Source organism: Amia ocellicauda, chromosome 4 (genome assembly GCF_036373705.1).
Source record: "Amia ocellicauda isolate fAmiCal2 chromosome 4, fAmiCal2.hap1, whole genome shotgun sequence".
NCBI lineage: Eukaryota > Metazoa > Chordata > Actinopteri > Amiiformes > Amiidae > Amia > Amia ocellicauda.
Genome location: NC_089853.1, coordinates 38,707,937 through 38,731,908, shown reverse-complemented (window position 1 = coordinate 38,731,908; position 23,972 = coordinate 38,707,937). Strand labels below are relative to the sequence as shown.

Below are 23,972 nucleotides of genomic sequence, written 5' to 3'. Positions count from 1 at the left end.
TCCAAACATTTAAGTGTACAAGTCTTTATTTTCAAATCTCAGGTTGCTACCCAATTATAACTCTATAAATCACACAGGACAGCGGCTTGTTGCTTTGTACTTCCTTCTCCCCAATTCAAATGCAAGGGTTCTGGCTAAAGTCCAACCTCAGTGACTTGGCTCAGCTTGACATGGAGGCGTGGAGGACAGTGTTATGTGCCTTCAAGCAAATTGCTTTGGTTATTATATATTTTTTGAAAAGCTTTTAATCCTACTTTAATCACGCAGATTTAGCATTAGAATTATCAAATTTAGTCATTACTTATGCATTTTCTTATCATGATTATTATAGTAGTAGTTGTAGTAGTTTTTAAAATAAAATTCTTCCCACCCTGGTCTTTGGAAACAAGTTTGTTTAATTACGATATAACCACACTTATGACAATGACACGTGATAGAATGCACACAAGCGTTTTAAAATCGACTGTAGTGTACCATGCTAAAGAGTAGTGGTGTGTATCTTTCCCTATCTGACAATTCAATATGCATCTAGACACACACTTGCACACACACAGACACTCTCACACACAAACACACACACACACACACACACACACTCATACACACACTGACACACACACACCCTCCCTCAAACACACACACAGACACACACAGTCATGGGGAAGGGGAGAGATAATGAGAGCCAGACTGTCCGAATGCCCAGCCAAGTCCACTTCTAATCAGCACAGCCTAAAACACAGTGTTTCCTGCAACCTGCCCGAGGAATTCATACAGAGGTGAACTAACAGAGTTGGTCTTTGTTTCGGAAAGAGGTAAAGCGTACTGTGTGACAGAGAGAGAGTGTGTGGGGAGGGGGAGTAAGAGAGAGCTTGGCAGTTGGTTATGTACTTATGTAATGGAATATAGAAATTATGTAAGCGCGCTCAACAATAGACCGCTTCAGTGGTCCCTGGAGACGGGAGGTACACAGTGCGGTGGAGAGATTACGGGCTGATCAGATCTTCCCCAGACGTCAAGATACTGACACTTGCTATGTTCTTCAGCTCTTTTTCTTCGTCATTTTCTTCTTCCAGAGAGAGAGAGGGGGGTGGATTTGGTCCTCTGAATGAAGGCGGGGCTCGAGGCCTGGCTGCCACTGCCATCTCTGTGGCCCTGCACCACCTCCTGAACTCTAGCTCAACTTCCAGTCCAGTCCATACATGCCTTGTCCCTTGGCTGCTGAGATCAGTGGCGTGGAGCTGACCAGCTCTCCCTCACACAGCCCTGCGGACAATGCCCCCCGCACCCCCACCCGGATGATTTCACTAGCAGATACGCAGGAATTCCCGCACGCAGCACACGCCTCTGAGCTCTCGCTTTCTCGCAGGCAGCTCAGCCAGTCTGAGAGTCAGCTGACTGGCACACAGGCATCAGAGCCCGGGCAATCATGGGGGCACCGGATTAGTGGCGCAGTGCAGAGGGACAATGGGGCGAGTGTTGGGAATGCCTGGCTGAGCATTCCTTGCCCCGGCCTGTCTGACAGTGACAGTCTGTTTTCAGTGAATCTGGGGTCTAGTCTGTCAGCACTGCAGGACAGGTGCTCTCTCGGAGCTGAGAGCAGGAACACGTCCAGGGAACACATCCGGCAATTGTTAAACCAACAGGGAATTTAGGGAACGAGGGAAGATTGTTGTTTTTTTAACACATGAAAAGATGTGATAGAAAACCCCACAGGTCTTCAGCCATCAAGGATTTACAGACCTAAAAACCCTTTAGCACTGAGGTTCTCCAAGACCAGGGCAGGCAGTCACTGATTCAGGGGGCCCTGCCGCGTTTAGCTCACTCGTCTGACCGCCTTGCGTGCGTGCGTTCAGAGGGTGGTGAGCCGGAGACAACCCCTCTGCAGCAGGGGGTCCGTGAGTGGGCACTGTCAGCCTCCCTGTGTCTCCGGCCGCTGTCCACAAGACACAGGACACAGAGGTTGTACAACACTGTGACAGGTCGGTCCTGTCACGGCACAGCTGTTGTTGGGGGTTGGCTTGTTGCTCATCAGTGTCAGCAGCTCTGTCTCATTTAGGTAGTTAGAAGCGCCTCCCTGTTCTTTCTTTCAGAGAGATCCCTGAGCCTGTAGCCTACCAAGTCTGGGAGTGCCCTTGAATCTTTCCTGTCCCCATTAGTTTTGTTTGCCTTTCTTTTGTTAGTTTGTTGTTTTTGAACTCCTCCGTGGATATCATTATTTATATTTCCAACTATTAAACATACTGAATAAAAACCTGTCTGCTCACTCGAACCCTCCATGTCATGCTACTCTGTTAAAAACATCCAGTTCAGTCTTGTCCAAAAAAGCTAAATATTGAAAAAAAAACTATGGAAAGAATGCAGAGTCACAGTGAGTGTGTGTGTGAGTGGAGCTCTTAGGGGAAATTGTGCTTGACAGTTCTACAATTCGAGAGAGAGAGAGAAAGAGAAATGCAAGACAAGAATTCCTTGATCGGAAAGTGAATTGAGTTCAAGTTTTTCATTTGTTTTTTTTTTTAGTTTGCCTGTTTCTTTTGTATGAAAATCAGACCCCAGTGGTAAGTTTTCGGTGACTTTGGCAGTGGTCTTTTTAAGTTGAAGAGCGACTTTCTGTTTACCCAGTTTTGCAATCTATGCTGATTTGGTGAGCGGGGTGGGTGAGGGTTGTATTGTTTTGCTGCAGAGTTATTTATTATGGGCTCTGTAAGATGAACCGGGAGATTGCGACTAACAGGTCGGAGACGACTGGACTCCTCCAGTCTCCAGGATCAGCCTGCGCTTTCCAGCTGGGCCAGGCCGTGACTTTGCAAAATGCATGACAAGGCCTTCTGCAAACTCTTGACTGAGGAACTCCTGCCCCTTTGGTACACCCTCACATTCCTGTCAAACAGAATCCTTGGGCTGGGTGTTCACTTCCCCTCAGTAATGAATGGATCGGCCACTTTACTCCACACAGGAAGGGGAGGTGGAGGATGGACTTATCTGATTTCTGGGAACATGTCTTACTAAGAGGTATTTTTTCTGTGATCAAGGGACTAAATGACTAAAGAACTCCTCCAACTATGGGATGGAAGTATGGTTTGGATGTAAAAGTACTGCATAATACTATTTAAAATGATAAAATCAATAAATAAACTAACAAGAAATGTCAATGTTAAGCTGGCTTTCTTGTTTTAAGGAAATATGCCATCTAGTGGTAGAATTTTGTAACTGTACATTTTCAGCTGTTGGGTAATTTCTGTGGCGAGATGCAGGCTGAAGGAACTGGTAACAGCAGTTTCATAACGTGACAAAGTCTTACCAAAGCCTCTAGCACGATATAAATATTTATACAGACTATATATAAAGACTGCAACACACTCTCAAAACAGAAGGAAAAAATACACTGAGAACGAAAACAAAACTTACAAAGGTATTCCAGTGGTGTTTATGTAGTTTTTATTTTTCATATCTCAAAGTAATGTACAAATTATTTAAAAAACAGTTATGTGAACACTCCACATGCCTCACAGCCTTGAGAGCAGATGAAGAGGAAAAACAGGTGAGAGTACATTCTTACAGAGAGACAGAATCGGATGTTACTTCATTATCATTATTATTAATTGAACATTCATACTCCAGAGCCAGGAAAAGAACAGTTTAGTATTGTGAGTCTCAAACCCAGTCTCCTCTGTTCGGAGTGACCGTTGTCCCGGGTCAAGTCACTCCGTCATCCTAACACTTCTTCTGCACCTTATAACCGTTAATACATCCCAGTTAACGACCATTATGAAGACAAACAAACAAAAAACAAATATAAAGCTTCCTTTTGTGTATGGAAAACGAACAACAACAAAAAAACAGAGTTAGCGAGTTAACCCCTATACACAACAAGTGTCAGCAGTGTGCCTTCTGACCCCTGCAAGGCTAGGAAAGATGGGGAAGAAACGAGAGACAGAATGAGGAAATAAAACTGTGAGAGAGAACAAGAGAGAAGCAGAAAGAAATAGAGAGAGTGAAAGGAAGCAGAGAGAAAACACGAGACAAGAAGAATTCCTTGATCAGACACTTGTAAACCCCCCCACCCTCCACAGTCACGCTGCAGAGACGAGTGCTGTGTGTGTTTCTGGGAGGGGGGAACAACCGTCTTGAGTAGTGCCAAACTTTATCTATCCATCCACCACCCACCTCTCCCTCCCTCCCTCTCTCCGCAGTTACTCTGGAACACGTATTGGTTGTGGCCACCAGAAGGCGAAGCTATTTCCCTGAGAAAACTCACACACGCGTCGCACGATCAGACTGGAGATGATGGGGGGTGTGTGCAGGATAGCATATAGTATGATATATGTAGTTTTTAAGCCACCCATGATGCATCACACTAGTGTGGATGCTAAAAGCAGGAAGTCCTGCGAGCTCAGTGCCCTTTAACTGCAGTTACACAACCGCTCCCATCAGCCTGCTGGGAAAAATCAAAATAAACAAAAACACAGCTAAATACATAATAGTGAACTGAAGGAACAATCTCTCCTGCTCCCCCCCCCCCCAAAGGAACAAACGCACACAATCGTTTTGAAGGATGCTATATTCAGTGTTCTTGTGATGGCACTCACAGAGGAAGCTAGCGCAGGACAACTAAACAAGTGCCGTTTAATGCCCGGGATGCTGTAACCCCACCGTATATGGATTTGCATGTGTAACAGCAATGTCTATAGCGGTTTCTTGAGCTGAATGTGCACGTCTCCCTCTGCTGGTGGAGGCCTGTACTGCAGTCTGGGGCCCCTGCGTGGCGCAGAGCTGGGCTGTCCTGCAGGGGGGAGGGAGCTGGATTCCGGGGAGGGTCGAGGGATGCATCACAGGAAAAAGGAGGGGGAGAAACTGAGGAGTCTTAATTAAAGTAAACCCTGGGCTCGCAATCCCTCTTTCACGCTTAATCCTTTTTCCCTTTTCTTTGTTTTGGCAAGAGAGCAGCAGCTGGGTGGTCAGTGTCCCCGCTGGGGTGTAATGTCCCAGCTCTCGCCCTTCTCTCCAACCAGAGCAGCGGAGCCACCACGGAGCCAAATCTGAGCCGTCAGCCCGCGCACCCGCAAAAAATAAAAAGGGATCATAACAAAACAAATACAAATCAAAATGAAAAGAAAAGAAAACTCTAGATGGCAAACCTTGTCCACCAGATACACGCGCATGTGCACACGCGTGTCCGACACATGCTCCCCCCGCGAGACGTGAGGGCTTTATTTGAGCACCAGCGTGGCCTCGGAGCCGTCCTTCCTCTTCAGGTAGAGCCCGTGGGCCATGTGGTGCTCCCTCCGGAGGTAGGCGTAGAAGTAGTCCGACACCAGCAGGATCTGCAGCGACAAGAGTGCATCAGAAATTAGCGTGTGTGCGGACCGTGTGAGTTGTGTTCTCGATAACAATGGTGCGGTATAGCCGGCTGGCATGACAACAGGCAGAATGGACGGATGAAGGCGAGGGAGAGCAGACGGGACCCACCTGGCCAACGTTGAACACCAGGGTGATGGCGTAGTAGAAATTGGAGTTGGCGCTGCCGGCGAAGATCCACAGGTGCCAGAGGACAGGGAACAGCGCAGAGCAGGCCAGCAGCACACAGGACACCAGGAAGATATTCCTCAGGACTGCGGACAGGGGGGCAGAGCAATGTCACTCTCTGTCACGGTCTCTTTCTCTCATACACTCACTCCCTCCCTTCCTCCCCCCATCTCGCATCTACACCTTCTCCCTCTCCCCCAGCAGTGCCGATACTCACATCTGTACAGGTGGCTCCAGACGGGCAGGAAGGCCATGTACAGGGCGATGTCCCCCACCGTGGGGTAGGACTTGAAGATGGAGATGATGGCGATCTGCATGAACATCAGGAAGACGGGGTGCTCCCTGGGACAAGAAGCACCGGAGTGAAGGACTGAGGGAGCAAATCTCCACCCTTGTGTTCTCAAGCAGTCCCGAACTCCTGCACCCCCCACCACACGTTACAACTGCCGACTCTGGTTTCTCACTACCTCTCTGTGGATGTGCGTTAGCCCGTCAAGAGGGAGACTTCAATATGAGATACATATGCATATAGGGCGTTGTCTATAGGTATACATTTATTTATGGATTTATTTTGTCAGGAGAAGACAACCAGTCTCTGCGGCTTTTTGTTAACTCCTCTGATCTCTGAGCAGAAAGCACTACACGACCCACCAGGTCCCGGGATAGAAGGAGCCTTACTTTAGCTTGATGGAGAGAGGGATGATGTAGAAGAAGACGTTGATCTGGAAGACGCAGAGGAAGAAGAGGCGGAAATGTTCGAACATCTCCGCAAAGAAGTACCAGAACAGGCCGATGTTGGGGGTCAAGTCGGGCACGGATAGGCTGCAAGCACAGAGAGAGAAAGAGACTTACTCACATGAAAACTGTACACGGGGGAGAAGAGAAACAGAGAATGGAAGACAAGGAGAGGGAGAGAAGGAGAGCAAGACAGAGAGACAGACCGAGGGAGAGAGAGACGGAGCGTTACTCACATGAAGCCATACACGGAAGGGATGAAGTCCCAGGAGCTGAGTAGGAAGAAGGAGAGGCAGACGATGACCACCAGGCTGCCCAGGAACATTACCCCGTACTGCAGCGCCTGCACCCAGAAGCGGGGGCAGTGCAAACTCACCGGGATATAGAGCCGCTGCAGAGACAGAGACAGCAACAGTCACCTCACACAGCAACAATTTTGCTTTAGATTTGCATCGGTCGCCGTGTTGAGGACCGGAGGGAACCCTGGCATTCACCTGCAGCAGGAACAGCAGCGCGGGTGCGAACAGCGTGATGGGGTAGATGGACTGGTACGTAGCCAGGGCCAGGAAAACCGCACTGAGGAAGGCACTTCCTACAGAGGTACCAAAACAACACAAGGCGTGAGGCTCCCAGGCACAGAGATGCTCTATAATAAACATTTCAGCATCCACATTCAGGATTACACATTATTGTACAGCTGCTGTTAAGTGAAGTAACTAATTTAATAATTGACTGTTAAAAGTTTGATACACAATTAACACAATTTCTCCACAGCCCTACAGGCCCCTATCTCTGACCTATCTCTGTCTCGTGCTGTGGGCCGGGCCTGTGGCGAAGTAGGGCTCCTTACCTTTGATTGTACATAGGATGAACAGGGCGATGACTGCATTGTTGAGCCCACAGGTCGACTGGGCCACACAAGACAGGATCGTGAAAGGATTCAGCAAATAACTAGGGGGGGAGAGAGCGAGAGAGATTGATTAATCGAAGAATAGATGATGTTCTCCCCAATCTCTCTACAATAACGTCTCTAGTTTACAGTTTCAGTAGTCATAGCACACTGGCCTCTATTCTGCTGCACTGAGACACACAGAGAAGCTGGCCGATCACATAAAGCAGGCTGAAGCTGAAGAAGACAGGCTGTACTCACAACAAAGCCACTTTAAGGGGGATGTAGTACATGTCCTTAGGGGTTTGGATGAGCTCCAGGACGTCCCGGGGGTACCGGTCTGCCTCCAGGGCATACTTCTGTTTTCGGAACTGGATAGACAGATCATTATTAATTAAGATAATATGACTACATATCCAACTACAGCTACAATTTCCATGGTTGGTAGTAGTAACAATAATGATGATGACAGTAATTATCCATCTCCTCCCCACACACACTGCCAGGTACAGAACCGCAGAACCCAATGCTCACGCGGAACCGTACGGAAGTGACACGGCTAATGTTTTCCAGGAGGAAGGTCTCCCCCTGTGCGCCAGGCCCGAGTCCCCCTCTCCACACGCTGTCTTACCACAATCTTGTTGTAGTCCTGCACCGCCAAGTACAACGCCACGGCCGTAATGCCATCCGCTATCTGCAAAGACAGCAAGCCGGGGTCAGATCTGCACAGCTACAACACAGCACAACTGCCAGGATGGAGAAAACAGGACAGTCCCACCACTACCCTCCGATGCCCTCCCACTGCAGCGCCCTGTTTCACCGCTGCTGTGCAAGACACTCACTTTCAAAAGGAGCAAAACAACAAGCTCATTTATAGAACCTCATTCTGGTCACTTCATCACCTCCTTTCACAGGGTTAGAAGAAGAAGAAGCAAGTAACAGTATTTACTTACCATAAAAACAAACTCTGAGTAATCTATTACAAAGTGAAAGAGGTATATGATGAGAGGTGTCTGTGGGGGAGACAAAAAGACAAAAAAAATCCTCAATCACAGATAAAAACTACTGATTCAATTGATAACTTTACACTACTAGATAGGGATACTAGGGATCCAGGATGAATAAACAAATAACTAATTCTCATGAGGGAAGGATCGATTGGGACATGTTAGCTGTCCGATATGCAAGAGAAAATACTGGACAGGTATGAAAGATATATATAAAAGAGGAATTGTAGGATTATGTGATTCACAGTTCGCAACCGAGGGGTTTATTTTGGTAGTTAGGTGAAGTTAGACTTGATTAGTATGGGATGTCCACTTGTTTTTCAGGATTGCCCCGGCGGGAGATATACTGCTACATGAACACATGCATGAATAAACAAAGAAAAGCTGCAGAGTACAGCCCATGCACTCTAATGCAGTTCAGTACAGCGGCCCCTTGTTCGGTGGCGGAGGGGTGAGAGGGAAGGGGCTGACTCACTTCGTGGAAAACATCCCCGGAGTACGGCGTCACGCCCAGGTCCAGCAGCGCCAGGCCCTCCACCACTGCGGAGACACGGGGGGTTAAAACATCTGTCAAAGCACCGCAGAGCACCACAGCTTTTAATCTGCAACACGAATGACAGTGGGCAGCCTGATCCTCGTCCACCCCTCGAATAATGTCCTCAGTGCATCATGGGAGCAGGTATCCGTCCCCCCAGTCCCAGCCTCGATTTCACAGCTCAGGCACTGCACTGCTGGTGCACTAAAAAGGCTTTTGTGTCCACTTTCACAGGAACATGGCCAGCTCTCCAACCAGAGACCATTAATACATTCCCACACGTTAGATAATACTAAAACAAAGACAATAATAATCATTAAGGGCACATGCTTGTGTAAACTGAGCACTCATCCAGTATGCACCTGCGACTGCCTGATCATTCAACTGAGCACATGAAACCAGTAATAAAGTCAACTCGTTTAATTTCGACGCGCTACGTCCCCCGGTGTTGCTTTCACGACATGCGGGGAAACCCAACACGTCTCCCCGGGACAGGCCTTCGGAAACCCTGTTTACAGCTCAGCCCGATTTCCACAGTATCTGGTTTAGTTCCGAGAGAGCAGACAATTGACTGTCTGTGTCCGAGCTGTCACAGGGGTGGAGACTGACAGTAGTCCGGAGTCACACATCAACAACAACGCAAAACGTGGCCACCGCCACCTCGGACTGTTGCTCACCTCGTTTCCACGCGTTTAACGGGGACACCACCTCCACCCGCTGCGCTATCAGCTCGGCCAAGCTCGATCTGAACAGTACAGCCCTGATAGTCACGGCTACAATCAAAACCACTGCTAAGGGAGCCGCCATCTTTGCCGGGAGGAAGAAGCCTTCTCCACAGTCCCTCCTGCGGGATGCTGGGAAATGTAGTCACCATTCACTGAGCCCGCTCTAAGAGGCTGCAAAGCGGAAAGGTATGAAACTACAAAGCCGGTAATGCATTGCGGTGCGGAATCCCTTGTGTGTGATTGGTCAGTCAAGCAGTTGGGGGCGGGCACTAGGTCGGTGTGTAAGGTACACAGGTGCGGAGACTGCGCAGACGCGTTGATGCGGGTCCGTGACGAGTTTCTCCAGGCTGGTATTTATGTCCGTCAATTCAAATGCCACATATTGTAAACCAGGGGTTGCGTGGGATGTAAAAATTAACCAAATATGTCCCAATTGATACCTTTTTATTTCCTATACATTTCTGTTAGGGAACATTTATGAACTGTAATTGTTGTTTTATTATTTTGCCCCAAATTACATGTGCAATTTGTAACAGAACTTTTTCAGAAAGTGTAAACATACAGTGAAGGTTCAGGAAAGGGGTGGTGAAGGGTGGCTTTGGGGGGCCGCACTTTGTGAAGCCCTGTTGTAAACGAAGTATAGCCTTTTACACTGGCTTACACACAGGTTAGCATTTGTAACCGAGTCCTCAATTACTTAAGTTGTCTAATTAATGATTCAATTTGACATATTTAAACAATATGCCGGGGAGCGGTGCCTGCGGGGTGGGGGTCACATGACCAGGGCCTATATTAGGGTGGTGAGGCGCCTCGGCGAGCTGCAGCGGAGTTATACACTGAGGAGACCTGCGTGTTGTGAGTCAAGGGAAAGTTGATGTACCTCAAGGAATTGTCCAATAAAGCACAGTTTGTGTTGGGGGAAAAGGGTATTTAAATGTATGGAGCTAATTACACAGACCAATTAAGAAATTGAAGACTCTGTTGGAAGGAAAGGCCCTCCAGGAATTGAGTTTGAGACCCCTGCGTGACACTATGTATACAACAGTACCATATAACATGTCTGTAAATATTCAGTGCATCATGTCTGTATTTATTGTTCACGTTGCCCTGTTCCTGGACATATCTGTCAATGCTTTGGCAACACTGATGTGTATGGATTGTGATATTGACTCATTGATTTAATGTACCAGTCTAGTTTTAACAATCAAGTCCATTGTTTCCAAATCTATGGATACATTTAAGCCTGGATATCGCTCCCCATCTTCCCCTGTATAGTCTACAGGCATCCCTAATGACTCCCAGCGGCCTGTCCTTCAGCCCGCAGTAAGAGTTTTCCTTCTACTATGAATAGTAATCATGCAACTACCCCTATTTTCCAGCAGGGAGCGCTGTGGTTGTGTCTGAAACACAAATCCTCCCCATGGTACCGAGGACAGCTCTCACCTTACGTTGGAGAGAGAGAGATGGCCTGGGTCTGGCAGGAGGGTGGGCAGCACACAGGGGGTGTAAAGCTCACTCTCGGGCATTAAAGTTGGAAGTGTTGTTGTAATGCATTTGGAAGTCAGTCAGAGAGATATTTGAGGGTTTTGTGTTGCTTTCGAAGTTGCAGCACAGGCTTTTCAGGTCTCAAGGTGAAATGTGAAATCCTTTTATTATTATTATTTTATTGGCAGCATAATGTGATATCCCCCAGTTGTCGTCACTCGGAACTATGCACAGCGCTTGTGTGTGTGTGTGCGTTTGTGCGTGTGTTAGGGTGTCTGACATGGTCAATGGCGTCACTCTAGGTCCCCGCAGACAGACTAATCTGCGGTTTGACTGTTGTCTCATTCATTCCTATCCCACACCGTGCAGGTTTAATTGATGCCCGCTGGGTCTTCCATTTAAATCTCAAGGTGGTGTTTCTAAAGGGGATGGAAATGCTTCATTAGTCTGTGTTCTATTATTATCACCCCAACGACAATAAAGAATAAATCTGACACTTTTATCCCCCCCCTCTGATAATAATCAGAAGGAAATAGAAAATTGAATATGAAGACACTTTTTCTGCATGTGACAGTACTTTTTACTTAAGATATTATTGAGTATGCAACATCTTATGGTAGTGTTCATGCCTGTGATCTTGTATTTTGTAGTGGGGAGTGTCAGTAAGTTGTGATAAACCATTTATAAACTATAAATAAGCAGAGAGCTGGAGCTGTGGGTCTGTAGCTCTGTACATGCCTGAGAACAGTCCTCTATTAGCTGATAGCCCACTAGGTGAGCAGGTACAACATGCTAAAGATAGATAAACACATAAATAATTAAATAAATTAAATGAATAAATAAGAAGACCAGGGGTATTTTGTGCCACTGTATCCTGATCCAATTAAAATTTAACACCTTGAGTCTGGTCTCCTCTCCCAAATGCATGCTGGGTAGCAGGCTGCCTTTTTATAGTTTTGTGCAGTAATTCAAGTTTAGGGATTTTTTTGTAAATGTTTAAAATATTATACTGTATTTCTTTTCCAAAAGGCACAGGGGACTTAAGGAATTAGTATGATCCTGGCAGCTTTATTCAGAAGCCTGGCTGTTCATAGCACCAAATTAAAACTTAAGTTAATTAACTACTTGAGTAAGTACAGAAGATCAGCTTTAGCCAAATCAATTATCTATTGGCAGGAGTGAGGGACGCTCTCTCTTCTCTGGAGGAGTGAAATGAACAGGGCTCTTCGGGGTTTATTTATATCTCACTGCTCTGTAAACAAATCGGCCTGTGATAGCTGTTTATGTCAGCCAGGGTGCATTGAACTCTGTTTTCACTCATTTTCTTCTCAATTTCTATTTAACAAGATGGTTGTTGGCCATAAAAAGTATCACCATTTACAAGGTACTCTTGCCAATGCTTGAATTAACCCTTTCTTAGTTCTGACAGCTCATCTTAGTAGAAGTTTGTTCTGTATTCATAAAATCCTCCCTTATATAGCTTTCCTACAGTCTGAAGCAAAATCTGGGAGTGTAATGCGGCCAGGGAAAATACATCAAAATTGCAGATTAAATCAAATGAAATCACACTCAGAGTCTGGCTCTTGCTCAACCGCCGCACCTGTTTGATATCTGCATGGCAGTTGTGAAGTGATGAAGCAGAATCTGTTGATGCTTTTGAGATGGGGCAACGTTATATGAAGATGGCTTTCTCTTCCTGTAATCTCACAGTCGACCTGCCACCTGAAGCATTTCTGACTAGGCAGTAAAGTGTCTTTACACCCTCTGAAGGTGACTTGGAGAGATCAAACATCAAATACTGCTTTGGTCTGACCACTCCTCCTGGGACAGAGAGCTGAATTTGCGATGAATGGCCGGGGGGAGTGTCTTTGTTTGGAACAGGTGAGAGCAGAAGGAGGAGACGAGCTGAAGGGAAGATAATCTTGGCGGTGACTGTAGCGCTGCAGGTGTCTGCCATCAACAGGAGATGTCTTTGTGTGTGTGTGTTTTAATGGTTGTTCCTGTCACTTTCAGCTTGTCGTATGACGGACTCCAGGCGCTGGGCTCTCCCGGTGCTGGCCTCTCACCCGGGCAGTGCCAGAGGAATCCAAGACGTCCTCCTTTTGCCGGCGCTGTGGCTGTAGGCAGTGCTAGTCCTCATATCCTCTGGGTGCATGCCGTCTGCCGTGGTGCTTTAAGAAAGGATCTGTACAGGTTCAGAGCAGCGGGCCAGGTTTTCTCCTGCGGTCACACTTTGGACAGATTGCCCATGTAATTATGTTTCTGTGCTGCAGCCACCGCGGGCACAAGCATCAGGCCTCTGTAATGTTTTCCCTCTCTGGGAAATGGGCGACTGTGAACATGGCACTGCAAGGAGTTAACTTCTTCTTTTCATTTTTTTATTTGATTTGATTTTGATTACTGTATTTCTTGCCAGAGAGTGAAATTTAAAATAATTAAATTAAAGAGAGACAAAGTAAAACACTATTTTAATTGGAATGGAATTAAAGGGTTGGAAACTTTACTGTAACTATAGATTAAATTAATGGCCCTTGGGACTGGAAAAAAAAAAAAAAATCTAATAACTTTCTTTTCCAGAAAAGATTTATAAGGTTAATTCGCATTTTCCATAGTTTGTTGAAATGCTCAAACAACAGCGACAAAGTTCAGTGCATGAATTATATATTCGGAACAGGCAATTTAAAAATTTAAATTAAAGTTGTCAAAAATTATTTGAAAAAAAAAGAATTGTGATGACTCATGAAACTAAGTAAGTTAAAAGTCAGTATCTAAAATCCCCCTTTGTGTGGAGACGCAACACACTTAAAACACTGAACTTCAGAGTCTAAGTGCTTGTGGTTTAATTTACTGAGCTCTGAAAGATAATACAGCTTTTGAAAATTGCTTGTAAAACTGAAAACTTGACTGCATTGTGTAGTCAAGCTAAGTGAGCAATTTAATTTGACTTTCTGCTTTGTTCGCACAGGGAACGTTTCTTTCTGTCATCGGGGCTCTGGTATGACGACGCCTCAGACAATGGGCCAGGTTAGGAACCATGACACGGATGGGACTCTGACAGCCCATTGGATGCATTGTATCCTGAGGATATCACCTGATGTCTGGGCAGAGGGGCCGTGTATAATACCTGTGGTTGTCACTCTCTGTTTCCGACTCTTTAGGTAAGTTACATTTAACAGCAGAGCGGTGGGGAAGGTGGGGGGTGGACGGATGGACCCCACAGCTCCAGCTGCAGAGCCAGTAGCCAGCCAGGAGTGCCGCATCGCTGTGGGGGGTACCTTTATAGTTTCTAAGGCCAGCCTCCTGTCACCACTTAGTTTGTCTGGCGTATGTACCAAGTACAGTTTAATCTGCATAATAGCAGCGTGTCTCCTTCAAGTGCTGTAGAGCTCAATTTTCTTGCAGGATAAGCATGAAAGACTAAAAATGTCATTAGCTCAGGCCGCAGTGGCTTCAGGGAGCGATGCGCTCGTTGTGCTGGGGTCCTGCCGTCGCGCTCTCGCACTTCAAAGAGCCTCCTGCCATCTCCCAGACACATCGACTGGGATCCTTATTGAGCACTCCCTGCCCTTTGCTTGCCGCCGGGCGCTGAGCGCTGTATAAATATACCGCAGCTCACTGCCAAGACCGAGACAGTGGGCTTCAAAGACAGGGAGCGACTGTGTGAACACAATGAAGACTGATAAACACTAATCTAGTGCACGGTGTAGTGCAGTGTGTGGGTTTGTATATGAAGATAATAGATTGATATGCCCCTATATATACATTACTGGATCTGAAGACATCACGCCCTTTATTCCATCCTCCTACGTTTGTGAATGGCTCTTCTGTGACCGGAACTGGAAACGGCAGAACTGTCTAGAGTGCGAAGGAATCCTGGAAAAGCTTTTTCGTTTTTTCTCCTCCCCTTCATCCTCCTCATTGTTATTATCAGGCCTGTCTTTAATGGAAAAAACACAAACAGATGATGAGTTTAAGGGAATGGCACTGGGGTCTGCAGCAATTACCTACTGGATGAGCATCACCTTCCCCCCGCCTGGTTCCCCTCCATCACGGCCTGCAGTGTAACTGGACCGTCCGTGTGTTGTGTCCGCGTCTTCCCTCCCTGTGTTGTGCTGTTCCTGTGTGGCCTCAACCCTCACCTTCCTCTCTCGTCGAAGTTCAGAAGCTTATCTAACTGCTGCTAATGATTGTGCTTCTATAGAGCTTGAAACAACCTGAAACGGATACCTGAACAGCCTGGTTTGTATTTTATCTGGACCAGATTTGTGATCTACTCCCCCTCGATAGCTTGTGGGCTTAGGGTCTCGCCACAATGCTTGTCCTGCTCTGTCCTGTCATTGTGAAAGTGACATAAGATAACATGGCCAACGCTGCATAATCACCTAATCCGGGGTGGGGGTGTGTGGTCCGTGTTTACGGTAGAAGCTCATGCGATCCGTTAATTAATGCTGATGGTCTAATGGGGCTTTAGACACTAGGAGGTGCAGCAGAAAAGCCCTGGGGCGAGGGGGTGGGGATTATGTGGTTCCTGTGCAGGCTGGTCAAGCCCAAGTTAGCATTAGCCAGCGCTTAAGGTTGGAGGTCCAGAAGAGGAGGGACAACATGATTAAAAGCAAAACAACAAGCAAAAGTACAGACTGCAGCAGGTGCCTTGTGCAGTTGTGTTGAATTGGTAGTGCAGCATTCTCTAGTGCCTTGCCTCAGGGCGTTCAAGCACTACTGGGGTCTTACCTCATTAAAGCCACGAAGGCCAGGCGGGACATGCGGTCAAGGGATGTCACCAGCATTGCTGTTGCCTTGGGCCAACACAGAATTGTCCAGCAGGCCGGGGCTGCTGTCTGTGTGTCTGGGCCCTGTGAGGACGGGGTGCTGCGGTGCGAGTGAAAGCATCGGGAGAAGGGGATTAGAAGAGGAAGGCGGATTAACTGAAGTGTTGGTTCATTCTAAGTCCTTGTGAGTGTACGCTGAGCTGCTAAAAAGCTTGTGTGCCAAGTTTTTTAAATGCGGCCCGGCTGTGTGAAGTGATCATGAGAAAGCATCAGAGAAAGAAACAAGACATCGGGTGTATTCTTCTCAACAGCACAGTCTGTTCTGTACCTGCTTTCTTGCAATTAATTCATATTCATCCATGTTATAATTTATTGAATTCCTCTATTAATTAATTGAATTCCACATCTGGTCGTGCCGTCCCGTTGGAGTGTTTTCTTGTGAAATGGCTACGTTAATCTCTCTCTGCAACAGACAGCACTAACATAATCAGAACCCCCCCCTACACACACAAAATAAATCTTGAGTATTTCACAGCTGTGCTACAGTGATTCAATAATAGTATAGAAAAGATTGCGGTAAAGCAGATCAATGAGAAGTGGGTTCGCAGTCAGAAAGCGATTGCTCAGGTCTTCTTTCCTCTGAGCACAAACCTGTAACGGCTGTACAATGTTATTGCTGCTCCTTACGTTAACTGCTGTGGTAAAGAAATCAGATAAAAATGCTATTTATTTTTCATCTTCATATGTAATAATGCACAGCAAGGGCTTTCTGTGCTCCTGCCTGTAGACACATGGGGTTTCGGAGCAGCGTGGAGGGACAAATACAAAAGTGTGTGTGTGTGTGTCACATATCAGTTTTTCTTTTTTGTGTATATTTTTTTAAGTTCTCTTTTCTTAGAGTTTGGGGCTTCATTTTATTTTACTGTCAGACTGCAAGGTGTTCTGCCCATGTCCGCAGTGCCCACTTTTAATGACGAGATGGCAGTTGTCATCGTAAAGACCCTGCTGTTGTCGTGAGCTCCGTTAAACCCAGCTGCTGACTGCAGAAGGTGTTTACTATAAGGGGAGAATACATTAAAGAGAGAAACGCCAATGAATGAATGGGTCTCTCACTGCCTGTAAAGCAATAACAGCCCTGTTTCTGTTCCAAAAAAACAATGGAGTCTTAAGCAGAGATATCAATCTATTAAAAAATCTACGTCTATTAATCATATCCATACATGAAGCACAAGAACTGTATCCTGGCAAATCACTGTACGAAGTTTAGTATGTGTAACGCATGGACTGTAGGGCAATATTAATAGTAATCGTCATCATAATAAAGATCTTGCAAGAGAATAAGACTACGTGTTCTCACATGCAGACTAGCAAGTCAAGAAAACAATGAGAACAGCAAAAAATGATCTAAAAGACTACAGATATTTTAGTGTTCAGAGTCAAGTCTTTCCTCTTATCCTTAACATTCAAAGACAGTTGTTGCACGTCTCAGTGTTTAGAAACAAACAAACAAACAAACAAACATGCCAACTGTGGAGAAGCAGCTGTTCCTTTGTTAGTTTTTAAAAGTCTAAACGCACCCGCTGTTTGATTTTCACAATGAGTTTTTTTTTTTAGGTTGGCACACACGTTTTGCCCATCCTAGCAGGCCATGTGAGCAGAACAGTGTGAAGAAAAGCACGGGATGGTGGCACGCTCCTTGCTGTGTAACTGCACTGCACCGCATGTGTGTTGAGGTTTTGCTCGTAGCTCTTTGTGTGCAGAGCAGTGTTTGTGTGTGTGTGTGTCTGTCTGTCTGTCTGTCTGTCTGTGTGTGTCTGCCTGCTGTAGCTCTGTGCAGCCTGTCGTCAGTATTATTATTATTTTATTTATTTATTTATTTATTTATTTATTTATTAACAGACACCCTTATCAAGTGCGACTTACAAAATATAAGAGTAAAAGTGCAGTAATACAGTACAGTTCAAATCATGATGCAATAAACAAATTCCAATTTACATAAGTGTGTAGGAAATATACAGTAAACAATACAAGTCCTGCATCCTAGATTGGTATTCCATGGCATGTGTGTGATATATATATATATATATATATATATATATATAATTTACACACACACACACACACACACACACGTTTTCAGTGTTTTGGATAGGTGTTTGATGCCCAGACAGAGAGCTTTACTGCAGCGTTGGGAACTCTGCTTCTCTGAGGCAGTTGACGTTCTGCCTTTTATTGGTGCCTCTAAACGCTTTACTGCTTTACGACCTGTTGGAATGATACGTTGTCTCCATTAGGCTATTAATTAAATCAATTAAGCGCACTAATGCTCCAGAGGAGGCTGAGGGCAGAGCGGATTGAAGGGAGCTCCCTCTGTGAGGACTGGAGGAGGCTTCTGTATGAATTCAGAAACTCCAGTGGTGAAGCAGATGTTATCTGGCTCGAACTCCTGTGAGATGAAACAGCCAGTCGGTGAGAGGCAGCCTGAAGAGAGAGGAGGCGAGACGGGGGACCAGCATCAGTCAGGGGTCCAGATCCTGGTCTCTGGCGGTATTTCTGAAGTTGTCTCCGCTGATAAGCGGGGAGGAATGCATTTAGTAATTGTCTTGGCCACCCCCCCTTTTACTTCTCTCTTCTCGTCTTCTGCAGTGTATTTCTGTGCAGCTGTAGGCCCCCACGAGTGTCTGTCTGATGTACGGACAGTAATGATGGTGGAGTCCTAGGGAGGCTGTGTCTAAAGTAGTGCACACAATTATATACCCAGCGGGAAAGCTCTTGATAGTTGGCGATGGATACGCGCAGTTGGGAGTTTTACACTGGTTTTCCCAGGCTGAATTAATTGGCTTCACTCCACAATGCTTTTCCAGTTGGTCTCCCCGTCTACAGTACCTGTTTTTCCTTGATCTTACTGTCCTTTACTGCACTTTTACTGTACAGGTCAGCCTGGCATTGGTTTCTGTGGTAATGTTTTGCGCACCCCAGTCCGACTCCCAGCCGTATCCTCACAGGGGGATTGCCCCTGGGCTCCTACTCCATGCAGTGACTTTTCCCACATCAATATCGGGAGCCCCTGAAGGCCATTCTCTCACTCGGAGGTGGTAATATTAAACGCATTAGTCATCCCATTAAATCATTCCGTTGGGGTTTTCTCAGAGTGTGTGGTTATTAAAGCAGCTCTAATTGGAAGTAAAAGGCATTCTGAGATAATAAATAAATAAGTGAATAAATTAATAAAAAATACAAACCGAGATAAGCCCCAGCTCTCAGGTTTGAGGAGCCAAAAGGTGGAGCTTTTGGGAGTCCAGCTTGACCGATTCACATCGGTCTTGAGCGCCCCTCGGGTTTGGAGTCTCCAGCTCTCCGGTAGTGTGGCGTGTGTGACTTGGGAGGGATCCTGGCAATGGCGGGGCGGAACCCTGACCCTCACCGTCCTCAAATGTGGTCTGATTAAAACGGTTTCCTTCCCCAGGTGCCCCACTGGCCTTTCACAGCACACGCTCACATGTTAACTTGGGCACGGTGTGAACCCCACGGTATGTGCCTGTCCTTATTCACAATCAGCTTGTCTGTTTGATTGGAAACCCGTAAAAGCTGTGCTATGAATCTCTGCATGACGTGTAGGGAATGAAAAAGTCGTCTGAGCTGTGCCATGCTGCCCCCCCCACCATACACGCACACGCACACGCACCTGTTTCATGTAGGTAAATCCAGGGATGTTGACTGACGGCAGTCCAGCCTTATCCAGAGAGGCTGTCCTGCATTCAGGGGGTCCTGGGCTAATTAGCAGCATAGTGTTGTCAGCCTGGAGGGAGAAACCAGCCGACTCTCCTGGAAGTCATTGAAACACCTGTTGCACTCTTAGCAACAGATTAGCGAGGTCCATCTCCACGGGGGGGTGTGTGAGAGTGTGACACAACAGAAAACGGCCAGAAGTGGTCGACACATCTTAGATGACTAAAGGAGCACACGCAGTTACCCACACATAAAATTGGTTGATACTTGGAGCACTGCTGGGCCTGAAGGGTTTAATAATAAACTCGCTAGGAAGAGTGTGCAGGACTTAATTAAGAGGAAAAAAAATATTTAAAACCATTATATGCTTTGCCTGTTAAATTAGCAGCTAATTTTTACAGCTCTGTGAGACGTTGGCTGCTTGTAAAAAAAAATAACCCAATCAATACATCTCTTTTGCGAAACAAAAGGTTAAACACCAGCAAGAAATTAGAAGAGGGGACGAGGTTATTCTTCCTGCACGTCAAGCTTATTACAAGACTTAATTAGCATGCATATGGCGAATGTGGAGTATAATTATCTTAATTTTAGAACTGACTTTTTATGGTGGGTTTCTGTAACAAAAGTTAATTTAAATTACTAATATATTTGAAGAACTGGCTCTGTGATTAGATTACAAATTCAGTTTCTTGTTAACGCAGCACATTTTTTAAAATCCAAAATGTTACGTTAAATAAATATGTGTGTTTATCTAAACAGTGGACAGCTGCTACCGTGTAATCTCGTCGTCGGGCAAGTGTGCACGGTCAGAACGGTCTGTTTTAGTGAGTAATTTACAACACATCTTCAGTAGTGGAGTTTGATTGCTATTATACTTTTCTCAATGCATAGAAAGTGAAGTCACTGATACATCACAAGAGTCGATATCTGGAGAACTGGAGACGTTAAATATAGGCTGATGTCTGTGCACCACACCTTTGATCTCGAGCCTTGTCTGCTTTTGTATATTCCCCTCTTTAAGTGGGAGAGAAAAGAGAGCGGGGGAAGGAATGGGAAAAGAAAGCACTCCGCTACTGAACTACTTCTCATAACTCGAGCTTAATTAAAAAGTGCTGTCATAAGTCATCTTATTTTGGGTCAGGCAGTCTGAGACTCGGGTAACATTCCTGGCTGCACAGCTAGAGATGAGGAACCATTTTTCTGCTGGATCATGCTTCTCTGATGGAAGCGCTTCAACCTGACAAGAATTCTTTACTGCAATCCAATAGCTGGAATGACTTCAGTAAATTCTCCCAGCCCTGCAGCTCACAGCATTATATCCTCATCTATCGCAGGACTCCTGGGGTTGTAACTATTGGCAGCTGAGTAAAGCAGGCGACCTTGTGTCGTAATTTACATATATACCTGGCGAGGCCGGGCTCCCGGGCTGAAGATATACAATGCAATTTATAATACCCGCAATAATAATAATAATAAAAAAGGCAAGATCTGCCTGTTATAAAGAAAGTTGCTTTATTAAAAGGATCAGTTATATATCCATGCTGGGGCAGGGAGACTGTCATATTTAAATCTTGTGCAGCACAGTATAATATAGTTGTCTTTCCAGCTGGAAAAGGCACTTCCCAGGGGACAGATGTGGTGGTATTTATTGCTACACTGAGAGTGATATTGCAATGTAATATAGTGATGTGTTACAGTTATGCTTTGAAGTGGGGAAAAGGCGTACATTTGGGAAGTATCCGAAAGTCTTCATTATTTAGCTGTTAACCTGCCTCCATGAATAATAACCTGTGGCCGATATGCAGGAGCTGTTAGTCACCGGTGGAGAGGTTACTGGGAAAGGAATGGTGGTCTAGCCACTGGAAGACAGAAAACAATAAACTTACATCAGACTGCTCTGCTCCTGAGGAGAGGGAGATAAACACGCTGGCTCATTTGCATTGTAATGATGCTGACCTGTTTGGGGACTTCCTGTCAACGCAATGCAGAGTTATGGGCCCATTTCTCTTGGATAGACCGGAACACAGTCCATAGATCGACACGCTTTATACCGTTTCAGTTACAGCCAGAGAATGGAGCCAGATGTCACAGGTGGAGGTACATTAATACAGCCTCTACCGCTGAGCAAAGGGGTGTGGCTTTCCTTATGAGGAAGTTTTAGGGAGGGGTCTTAGTAACGGCAATCCTTATTAGGGAGTCTTCTGACTATCTCCCAGACTCCCCATTGTGTACGTCCTCTTTGTCTTGTGTTTCAGAGCACAGTTTTTGAAGGAGTGATGTACCTCTGTTGACCCTGAGACTCTTCACAAAGGTATTCTCTGTGGAAAAAGCTGCTGGGACTGGGAGCCTGCAGAGGACGATCCCATCTGGCTTGCTAGCACACAGAGACCACCGAGGAAACACTGGCGTAAGTAATGACATTGAATGTATCGTTTTGGACGTAGAAGTATTTATAGTATTGACCTGCAGACCGATCAGCCCTCTGCTCCTCTTCTATGCTGACCTAAAGCCCAGTCCCGTCCACACATTGCAGGTGCCTCACCCTGATAGGCAGAGCAAGCTAATCCAGTTTCCAGGCTGTCGGATGAAAGCAAAAGTTTTTGAATTTTTGCATTTTATGTCCATTACCATACCAAGCCCGCATACTGTTCCCTTGGTGTTTGAGATAATTAATCATGGTTTTGCTATTGCAGTTAAAATTGCACAAACATTTAGTTTTGTTTTTAACACCCCTGCCTTCCTGATTAGCAAAAGAATCTTCCAAGCTGCTGAAATATCTCAGACTTTAATCTTTTCCTGCAGTCACGCTCCTACGGGGAGCGGCAGGAACTTGGGCAAGGTAATCGAAGGCCACCCATAGGCTAGGAGATCGATAATTAAAATGCCAAAAAGCTTCAGCTGCTATATTTGGAGTGGAATTAAAAATACAGAAAAGGAAATTATAGCCCTGACCCTCTGAAAATATTATACCAATCAGCAGTAAAGAAGCTTCTTTCTTGTTTAATGGCGCATTGATTTTTACATCACTAAATAATGGAATCATAAATTACCTGTCACAATAAAATACCATTAAACTGGAATTTGCACACGGAGGGAACTCCTGCTTATGCTGTCAACGTTTTAAACGAAGAGTGGAGAACTCAGCTGCTGGTCTGTAAGTTCAGAGCAGGATCCCTCTCCCTTTGATCGTAGATGTCCGGGATGTATGTGACATATGGCGGACAGGCCCAGGACAGGCCCCCAGACAAGCCCCGGACAGGCCATGGTGCTTTCTTTAGGTAAACTGGCCAGTAATGTGACTGAGTGTTTGTCAAGGCTAAGAGATTTAGTGCAGTCGGGTACATGCGTGTATGTTTGTATGTATTATTATTATTATTATTATTATTATTATTATTATTTATTTCTTAGCAGACGCCCTTGTCCAGGGCGACTTACAAAATATAAGAGCAATACAAAGTGCAGTAATACAGAGCAGTTCAGGCATAATACATTTTACAAATTCAGAATTTACATGAGTGTATCGGTATCGGGAGCCAGTAGAGGGAGCGGAGCAGTGGAGTAGCGTGTGTGAATCGGGGCAGAGAGACACCAGACGAGCCGCAGAGTTGATGAGCTGGATGAGCTGGAGCGGCGGGTAGTAGCTGCAGGCAGGCCAGCCGGGAGGGAGTCGCAGTAGTCCAGGCTGGAGAGGACCAGTGACTGGATGAGCAGCTGAGTTGAGTAGTTGGTGAGGAAGGGACGGATTCGGCGTATGTTTCTCAGGAAGGATCTGCAGTATGTATGTGTATGTATTTTGAGCAGGGAGGAAGGCATGCTGTGGCTTTTGGCTGTGTGACTGGGGGCAATCTGAATTCCAATCCACAGACTTCAAAAGGAACCAAATGCTAAGTGTCAGTGATTAGATGCAGTAGACAGAAAGTAACTGTTGTCAGTTGACTGATGTTTTGCAGTCTTGCAGGTGAGCTGTCCAGGGAGTTAATGAATCAAGTTTAGTCCATTAAAATGCTGTAATATTCAAGCCATATCTCTGTTCCTTTTTTTTTTTTTTAAGTAAGCAAAATAATGATGTTTTAAATTAAAATGTGAAGCCAACTGCAACTAAACATGCAAATTATGCAAATGAACAGTGAATTAGAGTAAAAAACCCTTCTGGTCATAAATTAACTAATGACAAGTATTTCATTTATTTATTTATTACACAAGTTACTGTAAACTTGGCCGCGTTTCACACCTAATTAAATAATTAATCAGGGTTCTGAACATGGAACGAGTTTCAAAAGGATCTTGATGTTGGATTGAATTACAATAACTCGAACATGGGTAGGAATCTGCATGTGCGTACTGTGTCTAAGTACAGTTACAGGCAAACACAGACATGCTTAGCTGCATGCTTTCTGTGCACAGGCAGCTAATGCTGGTATTGATTTTGTAAGTCAAATTTTGATATAGCAGTTTCTAAATGAAAGACAGAAAGAAAGAAATAAAGGCGGCATTGTCTGAAGAGCAGATAGAGTAGGTGCACATCTCTGCAGTGCTAGGAAATGTGCTTTTCTCACTGACAGGGCCCTTGTGTGT

The 23,972-nt window shown here is 45.6% G+C and overlaps 1 protein-coding gene across 1 annotated transcript; it reads right to left on the bottom strand.

Annotated features, from left to right (window-relative positions):
* Window positions 1–3,418: 3,418 nt before the first annotated feature.
* pigu (phosphatidylinositol glycan anchor biosynthesis, class U) lies at window positions 3,419–9,532 on the bottom strand. The gene is made up of 12 exons (XM_066702094.1): window positions 9,367–9,532; window positions 8,630–8,694; window positions 8,101–8,160; window positions 7,779–7,841; window positions 7,409–7,518; window positions 7,109–7,209; window positions 6,753–6,850; window positions 6,495–6,649; window positions 6,202–6,345; window positions 5,741–5,865; window positions 5,467–5,609; window positions 3,419–5,321 (listed from the first exon to the last, which is right to left on the bottom strand). The coding sequence occupies exons 1-12, from the start codon at window positions 9,494–9,496 to the stop codon at window positions 5,208–5,210; spliced, it is 1,308 nt and encodes a 435-aa protein (XP_066558191.1). The 5' UTR covers window positions 9,497–9,532; the 3' UTR covers window positions 3,419–5,207.
* Window positions 9,533–23,972: the final 14,440 nt, after the last annotated feature.